The following is a 27,226-nucleotide window of genomic DNA, read 5'->3' on the forward strand; positions in this document are numbered from 1 at the left end:
AAATTTGAACACAAGACCTCCTATCTCTAAGCCTAGCTCTAAATCCACTGAACTGCCACCAAAGTATGGCTTCTAAAATTACTACTCCAGAGCCCCCATCGAGTGTGCTTCCCCAGCATCAATCAACCAGGTGGCACCCATGAGCTCTTAACAAAGGATTAATGAGAAGGGATAGCAAGGACAGAAGTTATAAAAAAAAAGCCCCCCCCCCCCACCTGGAGATACATTCTTCCTGACACCCAGAGTCCTGGGGAAAGTTAGTACAAAGGGACTGAGGTCAGCAGGGAAGGAACAGGGAGGGTTTGTGATGATTCCTGTCCAGGACAGTTCTTTTCTCTCTTAGAGGAGTCCTCACCGTCTTTGCTTTGGGTGGTTAGTGATGGATGAATCACGTTCAGCTTGTAATGCTGCAGGGCACAGACTTGAGTTCAAATCTGACCTCTGACACTCTAGCTAGGTGACCCTGGGCAAGTCACTTAACCCCCATTGCCCAACTCTTACTGCTCTTCTGCCTTGGAACCAATACAGAGCATTGAGTCCAAGACAGAAGGGAAGGGTTAAAAAAAAAAAGTGATGAACTCTTAGCTGGTTAAAGGCTATTTGGAAGCCCATGGATGGGGGCTTGTGAACAATATTAGAGATGCCTCCATGCATCCACAGAAGGCTAAGGTTCTGCCTGGGTCATGGGAATTGGGAGGGAGAACCCAGAAGGGTATTATTCTAGGGAGAAGCAGCCTGTGACTTCACAGTCCTAACAGAAGCACCAGGGAAGGTACTAGGCAATAAATATGGGAAGTGCCAACCCTTCCAAAGGGGCATCCCCAAATGCCCAAGGGAGGACCTTCATGACACTGGCTGAGATTGCCACAAAAAGTATTAAAGCTAAGGCATCTAGTGACTTTTCCCACCCAATTGACACCCCCTCCATCCCATCAAACTGATGAAATATTCTCTAATCTAGAAAATTCAAAAGGATGATTCAGTGCAGTCCTTTTACAGATATGGAAACTGAGACCCAGAGGGGGAGGAGCTTGCCTAGAGTCTGTGGCCCCCCAGGGTTAAGGGCAGGGATGGAATACCCTTAGAGTGCATTAGAGGCCCCTAGGTGACCCAGAACCTTAAAGTTAGAGTAGGCTTGAGTTCAAATTCAATGCAAGTACCCAACTCAAAACGCTGTCTGCCTCAGTTTCCACATTTATAAAATAGAGATAACAACAGCACTTCCCTCCCAGTGTTGTTGTGAAGATCAAATGAAACAATAATTGTGAAGTGCTTGGTGCATAAGAAGTGCTACAGAAGGGTTCATTCCTTCCCTCCTTCTGGCTTGTTTCTGAGCCAGAGTTCTGCTCCGATATCCTCTTGTCACCCTCTTTCCTGTCCTGGTCATTCCAGGCTTTATTTTTAGGTCTTTTCTAATGCTGTTTTCATTTACTAAGGGCCAGATTCCTGGTTTTGAGTTCAGCTCCAGGGCCATTTCCCATCAGAAACCCCTCCTGCTCCCCCTACCCCAAGAGCCAGTGTCTTCCTCATGAAAAATTACTTTATTTGGTCATTTTTTTCAGTCTTCTCTGACTTTTCATGTCCCCATTTGGACTTTTCTTGGCAGAGACACTGGCATGGTTTGCCATTTCCTTCTCCAGCACATTGGACCAATGAAGAAACTGAGGCCAACAGGGTTAAGTGACTTGCCCAGGATCACCCAGCTAGGCAGTATGTGAGGTCAGATTTGACCATGATCCAGGCCCCACACTCTATCCATTGCACCACCTTGCTGTCCCAAATGGCTTTATATGGGTATAGATAGTTCATTTTCTGTGTTCAGTTATGGACATGTGGTTTACTTTTCCCTACAGTAGCTAATAGCTAGAATATAAGTGCTTTAAGCTTTGTAAAGCACTTTGCAAATATTATCTCATCTGATCCTTGTAACAAGCCTGAGAGGTAGATGCTGCTATTACCCCCAATTTACAGAAGAAGAAACTGAGGCAGAGGTTGGGAATTGGGGTCCTATTTGTACTTTAGGGGTATAACCAAAGAGAAACCACTACTCAGTTACTGAGAGGCTGGGGAAAGAGCTTGTAGCCCATTAGGGTACCTGGGCGAAGCCTAAATACTTTGAGAAACTAAAAAGATTTGACTCCCTCCCTCATCTCAGTCCAGGGGACCCAAAGGGTGCCTGATGGCCCATTGGTCAGTCTGGGAGTTTCTTTAGGGATTTCATTAACAAGGCTATGAACAGGCAGATGGTTGGATAATCTGAGGCATTTTCGTGATCTTAAAGTCGCTCTAGGAAGGTCAACTACTGCTATCAGACTGAGCTCCTTGAGGGCAGCTACTGTCTTGCCCTTTGTATCCCCTAACCTGGTATACAGTAGGTGTTTAATCAGTGCTTGCTCACTTATTCATGAAGGCTCTGGAATCACTCCAATCAGGCAGCTGCTTCCTCCACCTAAGCCTCTAGATTCCTGGAGTTGGGAATTCTTCCAGCCGGGATTAGCACAGTGTCTGCTTCATAGTAGGCGCTTAATAAGTGTTTTCTGATTGATTAACCAAACTCCAGCCACCGAGACCAGTAAGACTAACTCAGACCCCTGCCACCAATGCGCCTGCGCAAAAGCTCCTTCCTCTGCCCCTTACTTGAGGGTTCTCGGGGTGCATACGTTCCTCTAAGTGGGCTGCCCCATTCCTTCGCCACGCCCTCATACTAGGCTAGAGGAGGGGTGATAGGGAAGATCTTACGGTGGGGAGAGTCAAGGCGCAGGCGTACCCACGTCCCAGCTCCAATCTACCTATTCTCGGGGAGAGGAGGTTCCTCGGAGGGATGGGGGCGGTGACTGGAGGTCATCTCTCCGGCTACAAGAGGGTCCAAGGCGCAGGCGTAACTCCGCCCTCGCTCCGCCCTATGCTTCCGGGTTCCCAGCTGATCGGTGACCCAGCGGAGAGAGACCTAGACAGAACCAAGCAGGAGACCGGAAGGAAGGCGGAGGTAAGGCACCAGGCAGAGGCGGGAAATCTAAGAAGAGGGTCTAGACTTTGGAAAGGGAAGGGGGCCATAGAGACGAGCCTGGAAAAGAGGAGGGGGCGAGGGGGAAGGATGGTCGTGGTCAGACAGCAAGTGGTCTGAAAACGATTCGGGAGTGTTAGCGGATCACAAGCTACATGGATGTCAGCCATGGAATGGAGCAGCCTGGACCAAGCTCACGGGATATTGGGCTGCATTAAGACAGTCTGGAAGTAGAGCTAGCCCCGCTACCTACCGTTTGGCCGCCTTAAGCCCCCTCGGGAGTGTTGTGGCCAGTTGTGGGCAGACGGGATGAGCAGAGGTCCGTGTCCTGTAAGTGCTGGAGAAAAGAGGGGTTCAGGGGAGCATGCCAGCCGGGTTTAAGCAGTGGAAGGGTTGCTTCAATGAAGGAAGATTGCCCCAGGCCAGACAGAACAGGAGGGGAGACTACAAATAGACCCACTTTCCCAGGTAGGGTTGGGGCTCCGGCATGGCCTCCGAAGTTGCCCCACTCTTGCTCAGGTGTAATATGGCAGCCCTAGAGGAGAGTGTGGAGGGAGGTACTCCAGAGAACCCATCTGGACCCCCGCCTTCGGTTCGGAGAGGGAAGTCTTAGGAAGGATGAAATCAACCAGTCAGGAGGAGGGTGACCTGGATAGGAAACTCCTGCTGTAGAAGGAACTTGGAGCCCTTTACCCTGGAGAAGAGACTTTGGAGGCGTTAGAGCAGCTGTCTTTTAAGTGGCTGAAGGGATCACAGCATATGATCATTGGCAAGGACCTGGGTGGCTCTCAGTCCAGCCCATGCCCATAAGGGATCCCCATAGGCCACCCCTGATGAGTGCTCCTGCAGCCTCAGCCTGGAGACCTCCAAAGGGAAAATACTGCCCTTGTCAGGGGAATCCATTCCACTGTGGACGAGTTCTGATTGTTTTCTGGCCCCAGAGGACACATCCAGGAGGGGGGTGGGGGTGGGGGGATCAGGTGGGTTGCAGGGGGTGGGTTGGGTTGAGGAAGCAGCTTTAGGGCTGATGCTAGAAACATCCCAAGATGGGGGCTGTCCTTGGTGAAATGGGGCTACCTGGTATGGTGGTAGGCTCCTCCCTTTTGAAGGTTTTCATTTATGGCTGCACAACCCCTCCTTAGGGAGGTTACAGAGGTCAATTTTTGTTTCTGGTCTTTCAAGACTCTTGAGGTCCCTTCTGTGATGCTAGTGAGTATGTATGAGGATCTTTGTCAGAGGAGGCACAGGGTAGCTTTATGAACCCCTGAATTAATTTCCTCCCAGGCTGATATAACACCTGAACCATCTTGGCCTTTCAGCTATATTGGCTTCAGTTGGTAGATGCTTGAACTCACAACACACTTGATAAGTTTGTGAGTGCCCTTGGGGCACAGTCTGGGGCTAGAAGCAGGCTTTTCTTTGAATAAATCATCCTGGCCTAGATACAGAACAGAGAAGAGGGAAGTCGTGTGTGATGTCTCAATCATTTGTGGCCATCAGCATCTTTCTCTGTAGTCAATTCATGATTCCCTTTCCACTCTTCTCTATTTTCTGGTTAGCCACCTGCTTTCATTGAAGTCCCTTTTCGAGCCCTTATTTTTCTTCCTCTTTTTCTTTTTCTTTTTTCTGTTTAAAGAAACCCTTTCAAGGGCTAGGCAGTTGAGGTTGTGACTTGCCCAGGGTCACCCAGCTAGGAAGTGCCTGAGGCCAAATTTGAACCCAGGACCTCCCATATATGGGCCTGGCTCTCTATCCCCTGAGCCACCCAGCTGCCCCTTTTTTCTTCCTCTTTTGCCTGGAGTTACCATATTATATATATGTCACGGGGAATTTGGTGAAAAGAAGGTAAGGTGGCATTTCCCAGCCTAGTGTGACAGGCACGTTCCTTGACTCCCTAGAACAGGCCACATCATCCAACAGGCCAGCTGATAGTGAGAAATTTTGCACTCCCCTGGGCGTTTTATCAGCTGCTCCTGGGCACAGCAGGTTCTCTCTGTGTGACCTCAATTGCCTCCTTTGCACCCAATTTAGCAATGATCACCTAGCACTGGGTCATTCACCCTTCTGATGGGGGGGGGAAAAGGCTTCTTTCTCTTCAGGCTCAGGATGGGGGCATAGAATTTTAGAGGGTAGAAATATTGTGCTCAGCATGTGTTGGTAAAGTTTGATAGAATGTCATACTTGTAGGTGTAGCCATCATCTAAAGATATAGATATATAGATACCAGCTATTACTTTATAATGTGAAGTTTTTCCTTATATCAAACCTAAATTTATTCTTGCAACTTCTTCTTTTTAGTTCTGGCCTCTTGGACCAAGTAGAACAAGTCTAATTGGTCTCTTTGACAGGACAGCCCCTCAGATATTTGAAGCCCACTCTCATCTTTCCCCAGGGCATGTTTGCAACTCCAGCCCAGTGCCAAGACTGTGAATTCACCTACCTAAAAATATCCAGACGGTTCCTTCTGACATATGACCAATACTCACCCCCCTTCTTTAGGCTAAAGAAACTTCCAGGTCTACTGTTGATTCTCATGTTATGTACTGTTCAATACTCTTTGAGGCCCATTTTGAGATTTTCTTGGCAAAGATACTAGACTGGTTTGCCATTTCCTTCTCCAGCTCATTTTACAGATGAGGAAACTAAGGCAGACAGGGTTTAATGATTTGCCCAGGAAGTAAGTGTCTCAGGCCAAATTTGAATTCACATCTTCCTGACTAGGCTCTGTTCTATCCAAAGCTTTCCCCTGTCCTTCAGATTTTTGAATCAAGATATCATCATGTCTTGTCATCTTGTCATGTCAATCTAGTGCTATGTGCTATCTGGAGTTTCTGGAAGACTTCACCATCTTTATTTCAGATTGTGGGCTTGCCAAATGTCCTTCATGAGTGGAGGAAAGTAAACATCTCTCAGTTCTATGTTTGGTTTGCTAGTAAGACTCATCAGAGCCTGGCAGACTTTTATCTCTTGTCTCCCTGTCCAGGAATTTCTAATTTTCACCCATGTACCAGCCACACCGCCTTTCTTTTATCTAAGGAGACTTTAAGGAGCTATTCTTCACCTGATCAAATGTTTTTTGCAAAATCATCACCCCCTCTACATCTTTCCCTTAGACTAAGAGGCAGTTTTGTTCATTGTTGGGTGTTTTTTTTTCTGTCTTCCAGGTATTGCTGATTAATTTGTTATGTTCTGATATTGCCCCTGGTTGCCACATTTCCCTGTCTCGTAAAGAGATCTGAGATGATTTTTAAGGCTCTGTTGTGACACCTTGTTGTGACAGCCGCTTTATATCAGTTGAATTTCCATAGAAAGTTGGTACTTCTGTTTCTCTGCTCTCACTTTTTTCTCTACTCCCTTCCTCCATTCCTCCCTTCTTTTCTGTCTCTATATATATCTATATGGCTATAGATATCTCTTGTTCTGTCAGTCTTATTCTCTGTCTCTCCCTGCCCCGCACCTACTGCTGCTTTCTTTCTTTGGTTCTCTGCTTTTGTTTTTCACTCCTCTGTACTTTGCACCCCTGTTCTGGTTACACTCTTCTGTCTTCATTATCTTGAATCTTTAGTGAACCAGTACAAGTCTATCCCACCTCCTCCTACCTCCAATGCCTTGCCAGGCCAGGCCTCAGCATCTCCCATCCTACTCTTATGCTGTTGAACAGAGTTGGAAGAAAGCATTTTTTAATGCTGCCTAGATCCATTTTTTAAAAAATCTCATTTGGGCTCTCACTGCAGCAAGGCAATCCTTTTTATTCTTCCTCAATTGATTATCTCTCCCACTTTCCACAATAGCTATTCCAAGCCTTTTATCCCTCCTAAGGACGTCCATCACCCTCAGATGAGTTTCTAGTAAACAAATTGAAACTTCATCTTCTGCCCTTCTCTTCATTTGATAATCCATTGACATCCTCCAACTATTTCCTCTTTTACTTCTGTTTCTGATGAAAAGGTTGGCCCTTCTCTTCAACATATGGAGACACCAACGATTTTACCCTCAGTTCCACCCCTCTTTTCTCAAGCTGATTGCCTCATATTATCCTTTCTCTCTGATCTTCAGTTTCTCCCTATCTTCTTGGTTCCCTGATGCCCTGTCCTTTAAAAAGATAATCCTCACTATACTCTAGCATCTGCTTAAGTCACCACCCTGTGACCTCCCCCCATTTCTCAGGCAAATTCCTCCAAAAAGTTTGGGGCTTCCCCTCCTCCACTCACTGTCTCCTGAACCTCTCAGTCTGGCTTCCGATCTCATCACTTAACTGAGACAGCTAACCAAAGTTACAGAAATCTCTCAATTGCCAAATCTCACAGCTTTTTTGCTTCTTCATCTTTCTTGACCACTCTTTGGCAGTGACACTGCAGACTGGCCTGGCCCTCATGTTTCTGTGACACTGCTCCCTCCTGGCTCTTCTGTGTGCTTGGCTGATCTCGCTGGTCTCCTGAAAGCTGGCTCTTCCTCTTTGCCCTCTAGATATAGTTTGCTAAGGCCCCGTCCTCAGTAAACCCTTGTCTCTCTTTTCTGCCTCTTTGTGACTTCATCAGCTCCCGTAGGTTTAATTTCCTCCTTTATGCAGATGGCTCCCAGATCAAATAGAAATCCTCTGTTATGTCACCCGGCCCCTTCCTGCACCTTATCGCCCCCCCCCCCCCATGTCTTCTGTGACCCAGCTGGGCCTGGTTCTGCCCTTCATTCTGTGTGCATTCCTTCCAGAAATGGCTCAAATCCATGGGAGCCTTTTCCTAAACTTTTCTTTCCCTCCCACTTCCCCCCTGCCATCTTCCTTCTGAAATGACCTATATGAGGATGTGTGTGTATACATACATATACACATGCACACACATTTTATATATGTATATGCACACACTTCTATACATACCATCATTGCATGTTGCCCTCTTTCATACATGAGCCCTTCAAAGACAGGGTCTGTGTTTTGGCCTTTCTTTGTAGGCCCAGCCCTTAGCACAGAGTCTGGCACATGGCAGGTGCTCTATAGATAGTTCCACATAGCAGCTGCTTTTAGGACTTTATGATCAAATGCTTTGTAGGCATCTCGAGCTCAGCCTGGCCCAAACCCCTCATCGTCCTTCCCCGAGGCCATCCTCTGGAGCATCCCTGTTAATGCCTCTGTTTGGCTTCTCCAGCCCTCTAGCCCTGCTCCCTGGGCACAGTGTGACTTGTTCCCTTCAGCAGCTCTCTGGTCCAGCCCTGCTTCATCTGGCCTCCTTCCCTACACTCTCTCCCTCTCCTGGAACATCTGCCCTCCTCCCACCTGCCTTTCCTCAAAGCTCAGCTGAAGCGCCAGCTCCTCTTTGGGGCCCCACCACCTCCCCCTCCCCAGTTACCTTGGATTTACTTCCAGAGTTTTGTAGAACTCGCCTGTGGCAGACCTGTTGCTTCTTCCAGCAGGATGTTGGCTCCCTGAGAGCTGGGCCTGTCTCACTTCAGTCAGGGTAGCCCAGGTCCCGTGCTAGTAGGTGCATAAGCAGAGTTTGTCTCTGTCTCTTGACATCCTCTCTTTCATTTTGAGGATGACTCAGCAGCCTGGGATTATTTCTTCTTCCACCAAAGCTTTCCTGAGCCTCATTGGTTTGCTTACTCCCTGGTAGGCATTCAGTCCCTCAGACGTTTTAAAAGCATCTCCTGAGGATGAGGGAAGAGCATTGTGCTGGCCGTGAGAGAGGGACAGAGCTTAGTGTGGTCCAGTCCCTGCCCTCGCAGACACAGCAGGTCTCTGAGGCTGACTGGACTGAAGCAGAAATAACTAGTAATGCATGAGGCATACATCAGAGAGATGCTTTGTGAAGCCCAAGGAGGATGAAGTTGTCAACTGAAGGTATCTGGGCAGGCTTCCTGGAAGAGGTGACCTTTGACTTGGATTTCACAGGCTGGGGGGTGGTGGCATTTGCTAAGCGAAGAGGACATTCCAGGCGGAGGGTCTGGAGCTTGTTTGGGCACTGAGTTCTGGTTCGTTGAGGATAGAGGATTTAGGGGAGGAAAGGAGCAGATGTCTGCAGAGGTGCCAGGTGTTGGTGCTGGACTCTCATTCTAGACTTGCTATTCTTGTTCTAGACTGCAGAATCAGGGGGTTGGACCCACTGGAGCTAGGAAGGACCTTCCATCCTTGGGTCTAAGCATGAGCCTAAGGGTTTGTGCCAGGTGGACTTAGTTGTTCCCTGAAAAAAATCACTTCACCTCCCAGACTTACTTTTGTCACCTGTAAAATGGGAGTGATAATAGTACTTGCACAGCTTCCTCACCAGGCTGTTAGGTCATCCAAGAAGCATTTATTAAGCTCCCTCGGTGTGGCAGGCACTGTGCTAAGCTCTCAGGCACTCTTAAGGTCCTCTAGAAATGAGAGTTGGGTTGAGTCCCCTCATCAGACTCTTTGATCTCTTGAGCTGTTGACTGCCTTTTATTAGTGAGTTAAGTCAGCCTCATTGGCCTCTGGCTTGCCTCATGGCTTCTGGTCTGGCTGCTCTGAGGATGTGACTAATGGAGGGACGGTGTTAATGATGGCATCGCTGTGTCAGGAGGGCTTCCTCTCTGCTGCCCCTGAGATCCTCTGGGGACTCGTCCTCCTTTCTTCTTCTCAGCATCACTTGCCAGGATTTCCTGGGGGACTGGTTGAGCCTCAGAGACCTGGATTTGGGAGGTGAGATTCTCAGGTGAGGAAAATGGTTTTGGTTTTACATGACCCATTCTCTTTCACTTGGCCACAACCACAGAATGTCAGACCTGACCAAGAATTCCCCAACCTTGCCATGCCTTCCCAGGTGATCGTGCAGCATCCACAAGACCCCTAGGGAGTGGGGGAGGGCTACCCTCTACCCCCTCTGCCATACACCAAGTCTAAATTCACCGCAATTCAATGAGCCCTGGGGGTGGCGTAGTCTCTTGTCCTTGGGCATCATGGGAGGCCATAGCTGCAAGGAAGGTCAGACTCCAAGGGAAGGGAATGAAGCAGGGCAGCCCCACTCTGTAAAAAGTTGAGCATCAGGTTGTATTTGAGTTTTTTCAGGGAGCTCTGTTGACGGTCTTTGTCAAGACCCTAAATGATTTTGTAACGGGCATCATCACTGGACTTGGCTTAGAAAAGACCCTGGGGATGGAGGGCGTGAGGAGACCTGGGGCCATTTATTCCCCTACCCTGAGCCTCAGTTTTCCTACCTGTAGAGAGTGGGAATTATACTAGATGTTCCCTAAGGATCCTTCAGGTTCTGACAGTCAACATTCTACACAGAGATAATAGTTAAATCCTTGGGAGCCAAGGCAATGTTGTACAGAGGGAGAAGAGAAGGGGCCCCACCCAAAGCCCTAGAAGACACCTGTGGGTAGAGGGGGTGACCTGGGGGAGGATCCAGCAGAAGAGACAGCCTTGCACCCAGTAGGGGCTGATATTTGAATTCCATCTCCCTGTGCCAGGCCCTCTGTCAATAATTTGTTCACTAGCCTTTAGGCCCACAAGCCAAGGGACTGGCCTCTCTTTTCCCTTTGAAAGGCACATGTGTCACCCTCTACACTCAATGCTTGGCACTCAGTGGCAGCCTCACTCTTTGGATCTTAGGCAGATAAGACGTTCTGCCCCCTTGGGAGCACATAGTAAGTACAAGAGTTAGAGCACTGAGCCTGGAGTCAGGAAAACCCGAGTTCAAATCCTCACTAGCTATGTGGGACTTGGACAAGTCACTGAACCTCTCTGACCCCAAGTTGTAAGGCAGGTGCAGTGCTGCACTGATAGGAGTTTTAGCTGGAAGATCTCTGCCCCCTGGAATCACGGATTTAGCCAGAAAATCCTAGTACAAAATGTACTTCGTGAGCTGTTATTCTCCAAGTCTGTTCCCCTACAGATGTTAAAACTGGACAACAGGAGGGAACCTAAGAGCAGTGGGGTGAGGCGGGGCAGGGGGACAGGAGGCCTATGTAAGGCTGCACAGCAGCTCCATCACTGGCCTTGTGGACAGTCACTAGCTGGACCCCGATAGAGAGTTAAAAGGGATTTTCTGTTTCAATGAGAAGGTGGGATTAGACATGCCTAGGGGTTTTGTTGGTTCAGAGTTGCTGTTGACGAAGAGGAAGGTACAGAGGGCCTGGCAGCCAAGTAGAAGTGTCCGTCAGGTGGTGGGAAAGTCAGGAGCCCAGAAATGAATGCTTGGGGTATCGAGCCAGCACCTTTCGTTTTAGGTGGAGGAATGAAGTTTAAGCTTTAGGGCAAGGAGGCAGTCAGAGCATTTTGGGGACCTGGGCTGGCGCCTCGAGATTAGAAACCATCTTGGAGGATGTCTGGGGGCCTTTGGTTCAGAAGCTCTCCTGCCACTGACTGATCTGGCCCCAGACCTTCCTGGAAAGTGCCCAGGGCTTCTCTCTCCAGAGCTTTGTCCATGGGAACCTCCACACGCAGAGCTGATTGTCTCTCCTCTCTGGGCCTTGCCTTGCTGCTCCTGTGGCCCAGCGGTGTCTCAGATGTGTGTCCTCAGTGCTGTGGCTGGTGGGTTTAGCTTTCTTCTGTGCTTCCCTGTCTGGTTACCCAAAGCCACCTCAGAGAAGTTCTGAACGCGTGTTTAGGCCAGTCGGGGTCCTCTCGCCGTTCACCCTTCCCCAGAAGTGGGCACGTGGACCTTCCTGCCAGGGGCTCAGGCTTTCAGCACATGCTTTCTCTTGGTCTCTTTTAGATGCCAGAGGTGGTGAGGTGCCACCAGATTGGGGAACTGAACGCTCACTGCACTTTTCAGGTGAATTACAAAGACCGATGAGAGGAGAGCACCCCAAAGCTGCCGAAGAAAAGCACCGTCCTGCCAATTTCACATTCGGTTTAGAAACAATTTCACTTGGTCTCCATCTTCACCGAGCAGAAAGAAACTCTAGGTAAGAATGACTTGGCATTTGAAGGACTCCAGGTAGTTGTTTAAAGAAAATTAGACTTGGCCATAACAATTCTGTTGCGTCTCTTTAGGGGGAAGGGAAAGGAGGGGCAAGAGGCTAGAAGTGCCCAGATTAATGATAATTTAGGTTGCCAGTACTAGCTAGGAAGACTTGGTTTACCTGAAAGGTTTAGCAGAGAGACAATCCCTCAGTTACCCACAGTGGTTTGTTCTCTGAATTTTGTCACCTTACGGTGATACTACAAAGAAGGCTTCCAGAAATGCTTCACAGAAGGGTAGCTGGGTGGCTCACTGGATTGAGAACCAGGCCTGGACATGGAAGGTCCTGGGTTCAAATGTGACCTCAGACACTTCCTAGCTGTGTGACCCTGGGCAAGTCACTTGACCCCCAACTATTAGCCTTTACCAGTCTTCTGCCTTGGAACCTGATGCTAGGTTGGAAGGTGAGGGTTTGTTTTTTAAAAAAGACGAACTGTTCCTCAGTATTTACTTAGGAAGTGCCTCCTCTTCATATTTCCCATCCAGTCATTCTGTGGGTTTCCCAGACAAGCCTCACACAGGCTTTGGGCCCTTGTTAAGTCCAGAGCCTCCAAGTTGCAGACTTTTTTGCTTGTGTTAATTGCTGCTGTTGAGTCCTCTCTGATGATGCTATTGTTGACCCGGCTGACCAGCCCTTTGACTTCCTTATTCATTCTGGTTATTGGCATCATCCTTGGACGAGAAACATCTGAGTCCTCTTAGAGTCTCCAAGCCCCATCCCCATCACTAGCTTGGGGGGGGGGGTGTAAAATGGAGATTTGAACCCTAGACTTCAATCCCCAGAAGTCCTTGGTATTTCCCAGAATTCCCTATAATCTCACCTGAGTCTCCACCTGGGTGAGATCACAATTAGTATTTAACTGGCTCTCTGCCTCCTCCCACTTGCTCTCTACTCAGCCATTGCAAGATGTAGTAAGCTTTGAATGGGCTAATCAGCCCTAGGCACGTGGTTTTCTTATTTTGTATTTCTTTATTCCTTGATTTCTAATCATCTTTAATAAACCTCATAAAATATAATACTTTTATTATTAGAGACAAATGTAATTTTTACAGGGGTTGGGGGGGAGGGGGCTCTGGTCCTGCCCTGGCACTGACTCTGAGGCTCAGCTCTTTCTCTCTTCTCTACAAGGGGAGTAAGCCTGCTTGTGCTCCCTGCCTCTCTGGAAGCCTCTTCTGTAGACAGGACTCTGTTGGTGTGAATGGTCCTTCATCCATTGCCGGGTGCGCTCAGGTCTGCCTACACCAAGGCTCTGCCTCCCTAGAAGCTCTGGGCCCTTCGCTATCATCCGTCTCTCTGCGTAAGGTGTTTGGTGCTCTGTCTGCCTCAGAGCTGATAATGAAATGGGAGTTAATGTTCCTGTTCCCTTGGCCCCTGGTGCCTAAGCTAGTCGGCAGTCTCCCTGCACATGCTTCCAGGTGAATGTTCAATGATAGGGAGCTCTGAGAGTGGCATCCCTGCTCCCTCCTCACAGGACCCAGAGGATGCCCACAACAGAGTCCACGGGTCTGTCCCAAAGGGCCGGAGGGTCACTGCCACAGTCTCCCTGCCTCAGAAAAGCTTTCAACTCCTGGCTCCACTGCTGCTTCCTGGTACAAAGTGGAGCCTGAGGTTTAGGGGAAATGGAGTCAGATTAGTTAGGACTGAGCCCGGCTTCTTGAAATTGAGGTTGTTTCCACGCCCATATAACTAACAGTCAGACATCTGAATGATGTTCCTCTTTCAAAGAATAACGAGATGATTCCATTCCACACAAAACTGAGGTCCCTGCTGTGGCCTGCTCCCTGGGCATCAAGCAGAATCTAGGCAAAGACCAAGCAGGTTACCCTGAAGCAGCTGGAATGTGGCAGGAGGAGCAGGGCCCTCCCTCTGCTAGTGCCTGGAGGCACTTGGTTCAACCTGAGCCTCAGCATCATTCCCCCGTGTGGTCACCTATCCTCTACTGGGAGCCTTCATGATTAGAGGAAGCTGAGAGCTCCACAGAGACCTGAGTGCAGATCTGGCCTCAGACACTCATTGGGTTGGTCCCTGAGAGTCTGGCAAAGTCACTTCCCTTTTGTCTGCCTCAGTTTCCTGAGTTGTAAAATGAGAATGATTGTGAGCATCAAATGAGATAATAATTGTGAAGGGCTTGCGAACCTTAAACTGCCACATAAATGCTGGCTGTGGAAGCCCCCCTCTAAGAGACAGGGGCAGCTCTTGTTGGCATCCATGCCAGACCTGAATCTCCAAGTGATCCTCAGGGGCTTTCATCCAGCCCCTCCCTGAGCTCCCAGGGATCCCACACATCCATCTGCCTCCTCTTTTCCAGCTTTTCTGCCTCCTCTCCTCCCATTCCACACTGCACACCACCTTGTAAGTAAGCAAACCCATGAGACAGAGCTACAGATTCTGATAGCATATGCAGCATTCCATGCCTGTGGCCCCCCACTAGGCACGTAGAACCCTTGATTATATTTTAGCAGTACTCAAAAATCATTTTTATGAGCTACGTGCTCATTTGTGCCCTTGGTTCACTTAAGTCCTTAACCTTGTCTACACTCTGGAAGACTGACCAGATACCTCAGTGCCTTTGTTTTCCCAACAACAATTGATTAAGGCAGCTAGCAGACAGACTCGTATGCCTTAGGCCATGTGTACTCCGGATTTGGGGCATTCGCTGCGTCTTGTTTTAGGGTCTGGCAGTGTGCGTCTTGTGATGATTGCCCAGCTTGTCAGAGCACTTTTGTCCCTTCCCCCCTTCCTTTTTGTAACCCCAATAAAACCAGCATGTCCAAACATGAGGAAGCTCTTCACCGCCGGAGCTCAATTCCACCAAAAGCTTTGCTACAATTCTCTCGTCTCTGAGTCTTTCTTCCACCAGCGCCCATTCTCCCGTAGTCTTCAGCCTCCCTTCTGAGTGTCTGCCGTGAATATATTAATTTGTGGCTGCTGGCAGCTACACCCACCTCCCCGCTGAGAGGGAAGATGCTCCATCATCTATTCTAGGGGAACGCTCCTGCTTGTCTAGGCCTTGTTTTCCATTTTTTGGAGCTCCTCATTATTGGGGTCTCCCTCTTTTGGATACATACTCCAGCTTATTATCTAAAACTGAATCCAGGAAGCCTGAGTCTCGTCCTAGAGAGCCTTTGCCAGCACAAGAGGTCAAGATGACTCACCTGCTTTTGAAGAAGCAGGGCATGAACCAGGCCCTCCGAGAGGGAGAGGGGGTCGAGGAAATCCAGCTATCTGGCAGTCTCAGAGTGGTCCCGTAGAGAACTGTATCCTCGGACCAGGAAACCAAATCAATTTTGCTGGGCTCTTTGAAAACGGAGTATTTTTCTCTCTCCTGTTTCTTTATGCTTATTACAGTTCCACAAACAACCCAGAGAGGCAGGGCCTGGCCTGGAGTTCTGGAATGTGACATGGGCAAGTCATTGCATCATTCTAGTCTTCAACTTCCTCATCTCTAAAATGAGGGCTGTAGAGGCAGCTGGGTAGCTCAGTGTCCTGAGAACCAGACCTAGGTTCAAAACTGGCCTCAGACACTTCCTAGCTGTGTGACCCTGGGCAAGTCGCTTAACTTCCCCATTGCGTAGCCCTTACCACTCTTTCTGCCTAGGAACCAATACATAGTATTGATTCTAAGGCAGAAGGTCAGGGTTTAAAAATAAATAAATAAAATGAGGGCTGAAATTAGATGGTTTGGAAAGGATCTTCCAGCTCTGAATTGGTTTTCCTTCTTAAGATGGTAGATCCAAAGAAAAATCAATATGGGATTATAAATAAGGAAGTGTGAGATAATTTGGAGAGAGAGACTATTGAGGAAGGCTTCATGCACTCAAGAGGTGGCACCTGAATCGGAGAAAGGGAAAATGCTGAGACACAAGAATGAAGAGGGAAAGCATTGTTCCACCTGGCCCCCACGCCATATTGTGTTTGGGAAAGGGCTGGCTGGAATTACAGGGCATCAAGAAATAAGACCAGCAAGAAAACATTCACAGTGTCTACAACAATCACAAAGGAATCAACATTCATTGTTTTGCTCCCACCGTCCTTCTTTGCTGCCTTCACTGCTGAATAAAGCTGGAGGAGTCTTACTGTAAGTTTATATCTTCTGACCTCAACTGGTCCTTTACTGCTGAGTCAATCCTTTTACACAGTGGCTCTTCCAGACCTCCCAACAATTCCCCTTCCTCCACCCTCTCCAACTTTGTGCTTTACTGAAATCATGGAGGCCAGTTGCCCTGAGCTCCCCCTTCTCCCTTCCTCGTCATCTGTCACCCATCTGTGTCCTGCCACAATCTCCTCCTTTTCACTCCTGCCTCTTGTGAAGAGGTGGCCCTAGCAGGGCCCATCTTCTCCAGTAGTGTCTCCTCTAGCTTATCTTCAGTCTTTCCATGCCTGCTCTGCCTCCCTACCATGCCTCCCCAGTCCTCATAAACTCTTCACTGATCTCCCCTTCCCCTTTCTGGTCTATCCTCCCCTGACCTTCCAAGGTGATCTTCTCGAAGGGCAGATCTGACCCTATCGTTGCCTGCCAGGAACCTCCACTGGCTCCCTGCCACCCCCAAAGCCTCTGGCATTCCGACTCGTCTTCTGACTCCGGGCATTTAACTAGCTGTGCTCCCTGCCTCGTCTTTGCTTTCCGGCTAAAGTCCTGCTTTCTCCAGGAAGCCTTTCTTATCCCTCTTGATTCTGTGCCTTCCCTCTTTTGATCATCTCCCACTTCTTCCGTCTCCAGCTTGGTTGTACAGTGGCTATGGGAGCCCCCTTAAGGGCAGACCACTTCTACCTTTCTTTGAACCTGATATATAGTAGGTGCTTCCTCAATGTTTACTGACTGCCTTTTGCCACAATTATAAAGAACAAGTCTGAGGGGCAGCTGGGTGGCTCAGTGGATAGAGCACCAGTCCTAGAGATGGAGGTCCTGGGTTCAAATCTGGCTTCAGATACTTCCCAGCTAGGTGACCCTGGGCAAGTCACTTGACCCCTATTGCCTAGCCCTTACCACCCTTTGGCTTTGGAACTAATACACAGTATTGATTCTAAGATGGAAAGTGAGGGTTAAAAAAAAACAAGCCTGGCTAGAAAGAAAAGCTAAGAGAAGATATTCCCATCCTGCTCCTTTGTTCCATGTATTGATCAGTCATGCTGATTATCGCTTTTTTTTTTTTTTTTACAAAATACTGATCGGTCTCTAGTGACCAGTCAGCCAGGCCTACTTGCTCCTCCCCATACACCCTGTGCCTTCTCCAGCCTCCAGACCTCTTTGGAAGTCCCAGCTCTCTTCAAGTGCCCTTTCTTTTCTCTCTGCCTCTCTCCACACATACAAGGCAGAAGAGTAGGAAGGCCTAGGCACTTGGGGTCAAGTGACTTGCATAGGGTCATACAGCTATGAAGTGTCTGAGACCAGATTTGAACCCAGATCCTCCTGACTCCAGGCCTGGTGTTCTATCCACTGAGCTTCCTGGCTGCCCCCAGTGTCCCTTCTTTCAAGAGGCCCCTCCTGATCTTCATTCCCCACCTTCCTCCACCAGTCTAAATGTGTTTGGTGTGACTCTGTCCTGAATTTATTTTCTCTAGGAGCATTCTATTTCCCCGATAGAATGTGCACTCCTCTGGGTAGACACCACTTTGCTTATGTCTCTGCTCCTGGTCTCGGCCCAGTGTCTAGCAATGGTGGGCACTTGATGCGTGTTTTTTATAGGTTGGAGGATACGTGAACATATAGACGATGGGCTCCACTGCTTCCCCTGAGAGCCTGTTTTTAGGTTTCCTGGGTTTGGGGATGGCAGGTCCAGGGTTGGGCCCAGCCCATGCCTAGTCTGTGCTGGATAGACGCAGGCTAAATGCACTAAATAGGTGCCAGTTTGGGTAGAACCTCTCAACAATCGGAGCCCTGCCAGAGCAGGGGATGACCCGGTTCCCTGTCACTGGGGATGCCCTGGCACAGAAGCTACAGAATCATTGGAGAGGCTATAGAGGGGCCGGAGCAGACGCCCGCAGACTTCGCGTCCAGCTGGAAAGTTCTCCACCAATTAATTGTTCGTTCGGTGAATGAAGGCACGAACAAGGAAAGCTTGAGCCTGCCAGTCAGAAGGCCTACATTCGAGCCCCCCTTTCTGTCCCGTACGACCTCGGGCAAGTCGCTTCCCTCTTTTTGTCTCACTCTTCCCATCTTTGTATTGGGAGTGGTGAGTGGTACCTGTTGGTCTGAGGATCCCCTTCAGGCCTAACTGTGCAGGACTGGAGGATTCTCTAAAATCAAGAGCCGTGACTCCCTGGGACAAAAAGGCCTGCTCTGGTTAGTGGGAGAGGAGAGAGTCCTTCTGATTCAGGCTGGTGAGCCCTCATGGCAGCCAGGCTTGGCTCTGTTTGCTTCTCTCCTCCTTATTCCCCAAACATCTCTCCTACCGTGCTGTGCTTCCAAGGAAAGTGGTAGCCATTTGTTCCTCCTGGGGTCCCTCGGAGGGGAGCAGGCCATCTAGGCCTGAGGCTGTAGGGTGGGAGGGTCCCCGTGTATGCTGTGGGCGCTGCTGTGTGGGGCAGGCGGATGTGGTATGTATGTGGACAGAGTGTGTGCTGTGTGCTTGTCCAGCTTGGCTGTGGGCAGACCCGCTTCCTGTGAACCTCGAGAGGTCTCAGCATCACTGATAAAAACCAAGAGGATGTCGCTGTTGGTCAGATTTCTTTGCAGAGGCCCTAGGAATGTCTTGGCCTCACTGGTGGGGTGGAAGCTGCCCACTCCTCTCCTGCACTGTCCCCTGACCTTCCCCACCTCTGTCAGATTGGGGAAGGGAAAAGGGGATGAGGCTTGGCCCAAAGTCCGGAGAGCTGTGCTGGGTGCAGAGGGAGGTGGAAGTGACTACTGGCGGCCAGGGTCAGAAGGAAAGCAAGTCTTCTGGGGGTCCTGGGCTGCTCTCTGCCCCCTTAATCTAGTCACATCATCTGGGGGTGTCCTAGGCCCCCCCCCCCAGGGGCCACCTTACTGACTGGCTGCTGTACTTCCCTCCTGCCCCTCCACATCGGCCCATCTCAGGAATGTCTGTGGGATGGGGCATGGATGAGGGCAGGAAGGGAGGCCGGGAAGAAGGGCATCCCTGGTGGGAAAGCTCCCAGGAGCCCCTGTGGTTGGAGTGCTGTTGGCTGAAATGAGGTTTGAGTTCCATGAAGCTGATTGCTGAGGTCGTGTGTCTGGTCTGTTGCTGTGGATAATTGAGACTCGGCTATACTTAGTTTTGACTTCACCCTTTGGAACCTCACCCAGATTGAGCTGCCAGACACTTGACTGTTCTCCCATCTATACGGGAACATTGTGGGATTTACAAAGTGCCACATTCGGTGTGTTTGCTCCTAATAGCTGTTCTGTGCTTGTGGATGGGAACGGTGCACGGAGAACTGCGCCAGCGGGCATCAATCTTCCAGGCAGGCTTGCCATTTCTTTGATAGTTTTCAGCTGGGGCCCTTAGAGAAGAGGGTAGACTTTTCCTCTGGATGGAGGGACAGGCAGGCAGGCAGGCAGCTCGCCAGCTTCCATTTTAAAGTCCCAGAGAAAAAAAACCTGGAGCCTGTGTTTATTGAAGGTTGGTCCAGAAGACTCTCCTTCTCTTTCTCTTCCCCATCAGTGCACCAGGGCCGTTATTTCAGAAGGATGTAAAGATTTAATTGCTCTGGTGGGGATTTAGACACAGAGGCTTCAAGAAATCTTATTATTTCCAACTGCAGGCAAAGAGTATTAAGTCTCCATTCTGGATCAGTGGTGTGGTATGTTCTACGAGTAATTTATCTTTAACCAGGCAAGGCCCTCGCTTTAGGGTCTTAAAAGCAGCCCTGTGATTGGTTCCTGGTACATGACTTTATTTATTTCCCCCTCTCAACCTCTTGGTCTTATACCTGCTTTCTTGATCGCCCCCACTTTTGTGCCCACGTCCATATGTCTTTATAGTCATTTTGTCCTGATTTGGGGGTCTTTGTCTCTCTCGGTGCATGTCTCTCTGTCCCTCTTACTATGTCTCTGTCTCTTTTTTTCCTCTCTTCTCTTCCCTTCTCTGTGTGTGTGACTCTCTATGTGTGTCTCTGTCTCTGGTCCCTGTCTCTCCATAAAGAATGACAGACAGGTGCTTTTCTGTGAGAGGACGGTAATGAGCTGGGGCACCCAGCGATACCTTGTCTCTGGGGTCAAGGGGCTGCATCTCTTCAAGTGAGGGAGGCTTGAGCACTCAGTTGGCCATCCCCAAAGGGGGTGTCCTGTTTTCCCCTCCACTCTCCTTAACAGGAAAGATTTATTCCTAAGTAATTCCCATATTCCTTCATGCCTTGGCCATCCCGGAGCCAGATTACTTGGGCATTTTCCTCTTATAAAATCATAGGATTTAGGGACTGGAAGAAACCTAAAGAATCCCGTCTAACACCTTGTGTTTCTCTCACTATTTAAGATTGATCAAACTGTGTCCCCACAGCAGCCTTGGGAGAGAGGGAGGGCGGGCAAGATTATCTTTCAAACAGGGACACCGAGGTAAAGACTTGCCCAGAACAATGCAGGTAGCAGAGGCAGGATGGGGACTTGGGGCTCTTTATAGAAGACTGCTCATGCTGCCACCTCAACGTTCGAGGTGCCTTCTGGGGTCTTCCTTCCAGATCCCAAATTGAGCAGCCTCCCTTTCTGGTGCTTCTGATGCTGGGCAAGGAGGACTCCAATGTGTCATATGGAAGGGCTATGATCTGGCCCAGGGTGTGGAACTCAGTCTGTGTACACACAAGCTTTTTTTTAATCCTGTTTGCTTGCCTGTCCCAGGTTCTTTTCCCAGTTAACGATCTTCTATAATGGCTTTGCCTTCGTTTTGCCTCTGGGGCAAAGCAAATCGATAGTCCTTCTTGTGGAGATTTAACGGGCAATGTCCCTGTGCCCCCCTCTTATTCCCCCTCCCCAGCTTTTCCTTCTTCCTTCCTCCAGCTTGTGGTAGGGTAGTGATGTGGCTTTCGTTCACTCCCCCTCCCTCCTCAGCGATGGGCAGCAGCCAGCCCCTTCCTATCTCCGAAAGTGGCACGAAGAGAAAGAAAAAACGGAAGGCCCGAACGACTGACTCCTTGCCCGAGAGGTTTGAAGGTCAGTGGGATACTTTTCTCTTCAAGCCTGGATGTGTTGACTCGTGTACCCCGAGCAGTGAATTACCCAAGAAGCACTGACTCATTGGCCATAAAGCTGTCCCCCCCAAAACCTTCCAATAAGAATTTCCCCCACCGTGTGTCTGACTGAGCCCTCCTCCAGGAGATGTTAGGGTGGGAAGAGCATCCAGTCTGAAAAGGGAAAACTGAGGCCAAAAGACTGGTTACCTATGGTGACCTCTGAGCATGTCGGCACTTGTACAACTCTTCTGTGTCGTCATCCTTTTTCTGATGTCAGGTTTCCCAGGACACCATGTCTTACCCCCCTGCCCCCCCGCAATGAGCCAGTTTTCAGATGTATGGGGGGGGGGGTGAGGATGACATGAAGAGATGATGTTGGCTGGTGATGGATGGGCAAGATTCACTCTAGCTGGAAGCATGATTTGCCTTTGGCCACCCAGCTCATGGCGAGCCTGTCCTAACTCTACTTCGTGGCCCAACTGTCATTCTGTCAGTCTGAGCCAGAAGATGCTATTTCGCCTTCCCATTATCCCAGTCCTCCCATATTGCCATCCGCCTGACCCCTGCATGTCACATTCTCCCTCCCCTCTACTTTCTATGTCTTGCTCTGGCCACAGGAATCCAAACAACTGCTTCCATCACTCCCAGGAAGGGCATGCCAAATCACTGCCTCCCCAGCCACCATTCCCACCTGGCGCTTGTCTCCTCCCGCAGAATTGGAGCTCCCTGAGGGGAGCAGGGACTCCCCTTTGGTAGTCATGTCCCAGTCCACATCACAGTATCTGGCTTCGAGTAAATGGGTGCTTGGCAAATGCTCTTTCATCCCTTTCTTCTGAGCTGGATGATGTAAGACCTTCTAGTTTGAGTCTGCTCACATTGGCCCATCAAGCTCAATTTCAGTTCCTGGCAAAATGTTAGAACCCAGTATTAGAGGCTGGCTGATGGTCGTCTAAAAGGAAAGCGGTGCCACCTGGCCTCAGCCAGGTTCTCCTTTGATTGGGTTGCTGACTGGTAGCTCAGAGGAGTGCCAGAGAAACTGTTCACCTGCATTTTAGCAAAACATATGCCAGTCTTAAGAAAGAGATTGTGAGGTTTGGGCTAAACATCAAAGAAATTTATTTATTGGTGTCTTTTTTTGGTATCAGTTTTTTGGCAACATGAGCTTTCTCCCTGCACCCTTGCCATAGAACCCTTCTTGAGGAGCAGTGTGGCTTAGAAAATAGTACACTGAACTTGATGTAGGAAGACCTGTGTTTGAGTCCTGCCCAAGACACTAAGTGTATGACCGTGGGCCAGTTACTGACTCTGAGCCCTCAATTTCCTTATTTGTAATGTGGAGATAAAACCTCACCTGGCTGTCGTGAGGCTCAAGCAGATAATGTATAAAGTACTTTGGACAAACTTCAAATACCCTAGAAATGCTATTGTAAACCACCATAAAAATAAGCAGCAAGCCTCACTGACCCACCCAGTACCCCCTTCCAACCATTTCAACCTGAGCATGCACGTCCCTTTTTCTTCTTCTTAGAAAAAAGGAAGTGGGTTTCTTTATCATAGACTGGATGACCAGGCCCAAGGAACCCTGCCCACTCCTAGCTTCCTGTTGCCTCTAAGGCAGTAGAAGATGGCCAAGAAAAGCTTTGAGCTCCCAGAATGGGGAAGAAGGTCGATCCTGCTGTCCTCTACCCTGAGTGGACCACCTCTGAGAATGCTGGAAGGCATCCAGAGGATACAAAGGCAACCAGGGTAGGGAGCATGTCAGGATGCTGCCATGTGAGGATTTCGTAAGGACATTGGGCATGTTGAGCCTGGAGAAGGGAAGATATTAGATGGGATGGGATCACTGTCCTGAAGGGCTGTGCCCAGAAGAGGGATCAAGACTTGGATCAGAGAAACAACATGGCTCAGTGGGAAGAAGGCTGAACTCGGTTCTGGGTTCTGGGTTCATGTCCCAGCTCTTCCATTTGCCACCTGTGGGACTTCAGGCAAGTCTTGGAACCTCAATTTCCCCCTTATGAGATGTGGTGGACTGGATGACTGCTAAGGTTCTAAACCTGTGATCCTATGGCTTGCTCCACTCATCCTGCAAGGACTAAGCCAGGATCAATGGAGGGATGTCTCAAAGAGGCAGATTTAACAGTGAGAAATGTCTTGGAGTAGATGGGGGAGGTCGTGGTGAGGTCTCCCACTTTGGAGGTCTCCAAAAAGAGGCTGATAGTGTAGAGGATGTTTTTTCCAGGGATCAATTGGATCAAATAGTCTCCAAGGTCCCTTCCAACACAGAGGTTTTGTTACTTTTGTCTCCTCCAATTAGAAGAGCCTCACACTATCTTGATGAAAAAGGACTGGGGTGGTTGAAGAGCCCCAAGTCCAGGGGTTCTGTCTTTCTGGTGTCCTGGACCCTGGGCGGACAATCAGAAGAAGCTTTTAGAGATGAGGAAACTGAGGGAGGGCAGAGAGGAAAAGTATCCATTCAGGGTTGCATACCAGTAAAGTGGCAGAATTGGCATCAAAATCTGAGAGGAGCCTATAGTACTCAGAATGTCCCCAAAGAGATCAGTTTGGGCCCGATATAAAAAGGCTGTCTGCTAGCACTCTACTGCCTTGAGAGGTGCAGGACTGAGGTCCCCACCCTCAGTCCCCAGAAGCTTTCTCGCTGAAGAGGAGACCCTTGTGTGAGAGGTGGTCTCATGTATTTTGGTTCCAGCATAGAAGTCCCTTCCTTCTGGCAGGTTTGGAGATTCTCAGTAAATGGTGATTTTAGGGCTAATTGAACAGAGTATTCTCCCTTTTGTTTGATTCCACTAATGAATATAATCCCATACCATTTCTGGGCCTGCTTCCCCGCTTTGTAGATCGAGGGAGAGTTGGTGTTCCAAGCTGTAGTTTTGGGGATGAGCTTTCTCCTAGTCAGGCAAGGATAACTTGATTCTCCCTAACTATTGGCTGTGGTCAAAGACTAATGCCAAACCACTGAGTCCATTAGGAGACATGCATGACATCATTTAAAACCCCCTTCCGAGGCTGCCGAGTAGACTTCAAGCAGGAATGGAGCCACTGGGAGCATGCGGGGTGCAGTTAGATGCTTGGTGCAAACATCTCAAGGCTTCTAGAAGAGTTTCCCTACCCACAGACCTTGTTTCTTCGATAAACAAAATCAAGGGCTTCCTGTTATTAAAGGACATTTTGTGCAAGATACAACATGAGTCAGAGTGATAAAAATCTAATTGCTTGGCAAGAAAGATTCTGCTTAGACTAAGGCTTAGTGTCAGGATGCCCCAGGAGGTATAGATCTGAGACAGACAGAGGACGAGGATAGAGGAAATCACGGAGCCTGCTGGGCACTCGGATGGTTTGCATTTCCAATGGAAGGCGGTCCAAGTGGATCCTAATTGTGGGGTTCCTGGGCCTGATGCTATAGGCCAGCCTCCTTAGGAGGGCCAGCCCAAGTTGGTGAGTGAAGCAGCTTGCACCCAAGAGCTACCAGCATGCCCTTCTCATCCCTCCATCACCACTAGACTGTGGTGTTTGACAAATCACCAGCCCTGTTGGTATCTCAGGTACTTTATGAAGTGAGAATGATGACTACATGCTCTGCCCAGAGGTATTGTCACAATTACCTTCTCATTAAAGTGTAAGCATGGCTCTTGATAAACAGCTGCTAATGGTCCTCAAGCTAGAGGTCACCTAGCTTAGAGGTCATCTAGCCCAGCCCCCTCCTCTTACAGATGAGGAAACAGAGGCCAGAGAGAGGCCAGGGGCCCCGCAGGAGTCTCAAACAAAAGCAGGATTTCATCTTCATCTTGAAAAGAATCCCCTTGTTGCTGGTGCCTGGTGGAGGAAGCTCAGCCAAGAGGACGTTCCCTCCATTCCACACTTGGAAAGCACCCACAGATTGCTTTTTCCTTTGCTTGGTGTCCCTGCCAGATTTGTACAGACTGACCTCTGAGCTGCTTGGGGAAGGTGCCTATGCCAAAGTTCAAGGTGCCGTGAGTCTCCAGAATGGCAAAGAGTTTGCAGTAAAGGTAAGCGTCCCCAAATGGGCCCAGCTTTGGTGCGTAAACAGGCTTCTAGCCGTTATTGGACTGGCCTTAAAGAAATGCAGTAGTATCCTTTGAAAGATGAAGGGCTGAAGCTGGTAGTTGGCTGGAGCCTGGGGGTCTGAGCTTCAGAGGTCTAAGTGGATTGAGTCCATCCACATGGATTCCAGCCCTATCTGATGCGGCCCAAGGGAGTTGGACCACCAGGCTGCTTAAGAAGGTTGAACCACCCCAGATCAGAAACTGAGCCACCTAGCTGTCCTTGGCCTCTAGTTTTTTTTAGTGAAATATGAGAGGGAAGGGGGCAGGTGCTCTTGGAAACCTCCCTTTCCCTGGCCCGCCACACTGGCTTTCTAATTGGCCTCTGCTTCCTTCTGGTTTCCTGTCTACTCAGTCTGAGGTCCCCATACCCATCTGATCATGACACCCCCTCCCCCTTAGAGAAAACCTTCAGTGCCCCCTCTCTCTTCTCAGACAAACAGAGGTTCTAAGTGGTGTTTAAAGTCTTTGCCACACTGGGCCCACTCCAATCCTCCTCTCCACCCACCTAGTCATGCTTGGGCTATTCCAGCAAGGTTGGTGTGTTCACCATTCTCAGAACTCAACATCTCCCATCTTTAGGCCTTTGCCTTGGCTGTTGCTCACACCAATAATCTATGAAGTGCTTTGCAAACCTCAAAGCACTGTATAAACACCGAGCTCTTAGGATCGTCCTGTTTTTCAGGCTCTTGGCTTCCTTAAAGGCTTTGCCCAGGTGCCATGCTCTGGTCCCTCCAGTTGTGAGAGCATCCTTCCTCCTCTGATGATTACCTTGGTCTCACTTATCTTGGAAGAGCCCCAAGACCAGGGGTTCTCTCTTTCTGGGCAGAAGCTTCAGGAGGAGCTCTTAGAATCCTACTTGCAACTCAGGAAATAAAATACCTAGGCTTACGAAGGAATGACATTCCAATGACATGGATTTTGAGACAGGTTCGCAGCCCCCAGTCCAGAAGCCTTGCCCCAGTTGGAGGTGCGGTGCCGTCGGGGCAGGAATGGTTTTGCTTTTGATTCTATCCTCATCCCCCAGCCTGGGCCAGGTGCTTAGTAAAGGTGTGAACTGGGCATATTTTGGAGGAGAGGCTGTCCTCAGCCAGCAGTGCAGCTGATTTGGGGAGAATCCTTTAAGGTTTGCAGAGCTCCTCTCATCCATGCCTTCATTTAGCCCCTGCACACCCCTCAAGGTTGGGGCTGCACCCTCCTTTGGCTTGGTTTGGCTGCTTAGCCCAAGGCAATGTGGGCTTCTGCCCTGATCAGTACCATTCTTCCCACAGATCATTGAGAAACAAGCCGGGCACAGTCGCAGCAGGGTGTTTCGAGAGGTAGAGACGTTGTACCAGTGTCAAGGCAACAAGTAAGTATGAGAGGAGACTAGTTGCTTCTTGGGGGTGCCCTCTGCCCACAGGGGAGTGGGCTGTCTGGGCCAAGGACAAAGCACTTCACTTTGGATCTTCACCAAGCTCCTGGGGCAGAGATTTCTGCCTATGGTCCTTGAGGTTCCAAGGGGGCAAAGCCAGGATTCTAATCCTGGGCTTTTGGCTCATCAGAAACTAAGGCAGATTTTTGATTGTTTGCATATTGGCTGATGCTGTTTAGGGCCCACACTTCCTGGCTTAGCAACCTTCTCCAGAGAAGTGGCTTAATGTGGTTGACTGCTTTGTGACCCTGGGCTGGTCACTTCCTTTCTGGAGCCCTCAGGCTGCTCATTGGTCTGGGGTGGGGCCCTGGGCGCTACTTGCCTTCCTGCCTGCCTGCCTGCCTGCCTGAGTTATTTGGGGGAGACGTGTTTTGTGAGTCTGAGGACCCTCGAGAAATGGCATGATTTATGAGAGCGCCAGGGTTGTTTTACAGTGGTGTCCCCAATTCGTTCTGTGGTCAAGGACTTCAGTAGATGCAGTAATGGATTCTGTGGCTTTTCCCTCTCAGACCTTGAAAAGCCTTGATTGGGGCAGCTTCCATCTTGTAGGGTGTGTGATCTCCCCTTCTAAAGTCTGCAAGCAAGGCCCAAGGCTGGCCTCATTCCTACACCCTTGGTCTCTTGGCATGATGATTACATGTAGTAGGCAATTAATAAATGCTTTACTAAATCAAAGGCACTAGATGAGGCCCCCAGTTACTGGAC

General features: G+C 49.4%; 1 protein-coding gene across 8 annotated transcripts in view; it reads left to right on the forward strand.

The window, feature by feature from the left end:
• The first annotated feature begins 2,847 nt into the window (after positions 1-2,847).
• The window catches only part of MKNK1 (MAPK interacting serine/threonine kinase 1), a 43,542-nt gene continuing 19,163 nt past the window's right edge, over positions 2,848-27,226 (forward strand). The window contains exons 1-5 of one of the 8 annotated variants that reach the window (XM_056815191.1): positions 2,848-2,986; positions 11,674-11,866; positions 20,856-21,008; positions 24,956-25,053; positions 26,379-26,458. In XM_056815191.1, the coding sequence (XP_056671169.1) occupies positions 20,873-21,008; positions 24,956-25,053; positions 26,379-26,458 (314 nt within the window). In that variant the 5' untranslated portion in view covers positions 2,848-2,986; positions 11,674-11,866; positions 20,856-20,872. Of the gene's footprint in view, positions 2,987-3,030; positions 3,335-11,673; positions 11,867-20,855; positions 21,009-24,955; positions 25,054-26,378; positions 26,459-27,226 lie in introns of those variants that run through there. The other 7 variants (XM_007480225.3, XM_007480226.3, XM_007480222.3 and 4 more) reach the window with 7 other exon arrangements.

The sequence above is a fragment of the Monodelphis domestica genome, chromosome 2 (assembly GCF_027887165.1).
Source record: "Monodelphis domestica isolate mMonDom1 chromosome 2, mMonDom1.pri, whole genome shotgun sequence".
NCBI lineage: Eukaryota > Metazoa > Chordata > Mammalia > Didelphimorphia > Didelphidae > Monodelphis > Monodelphis domestica.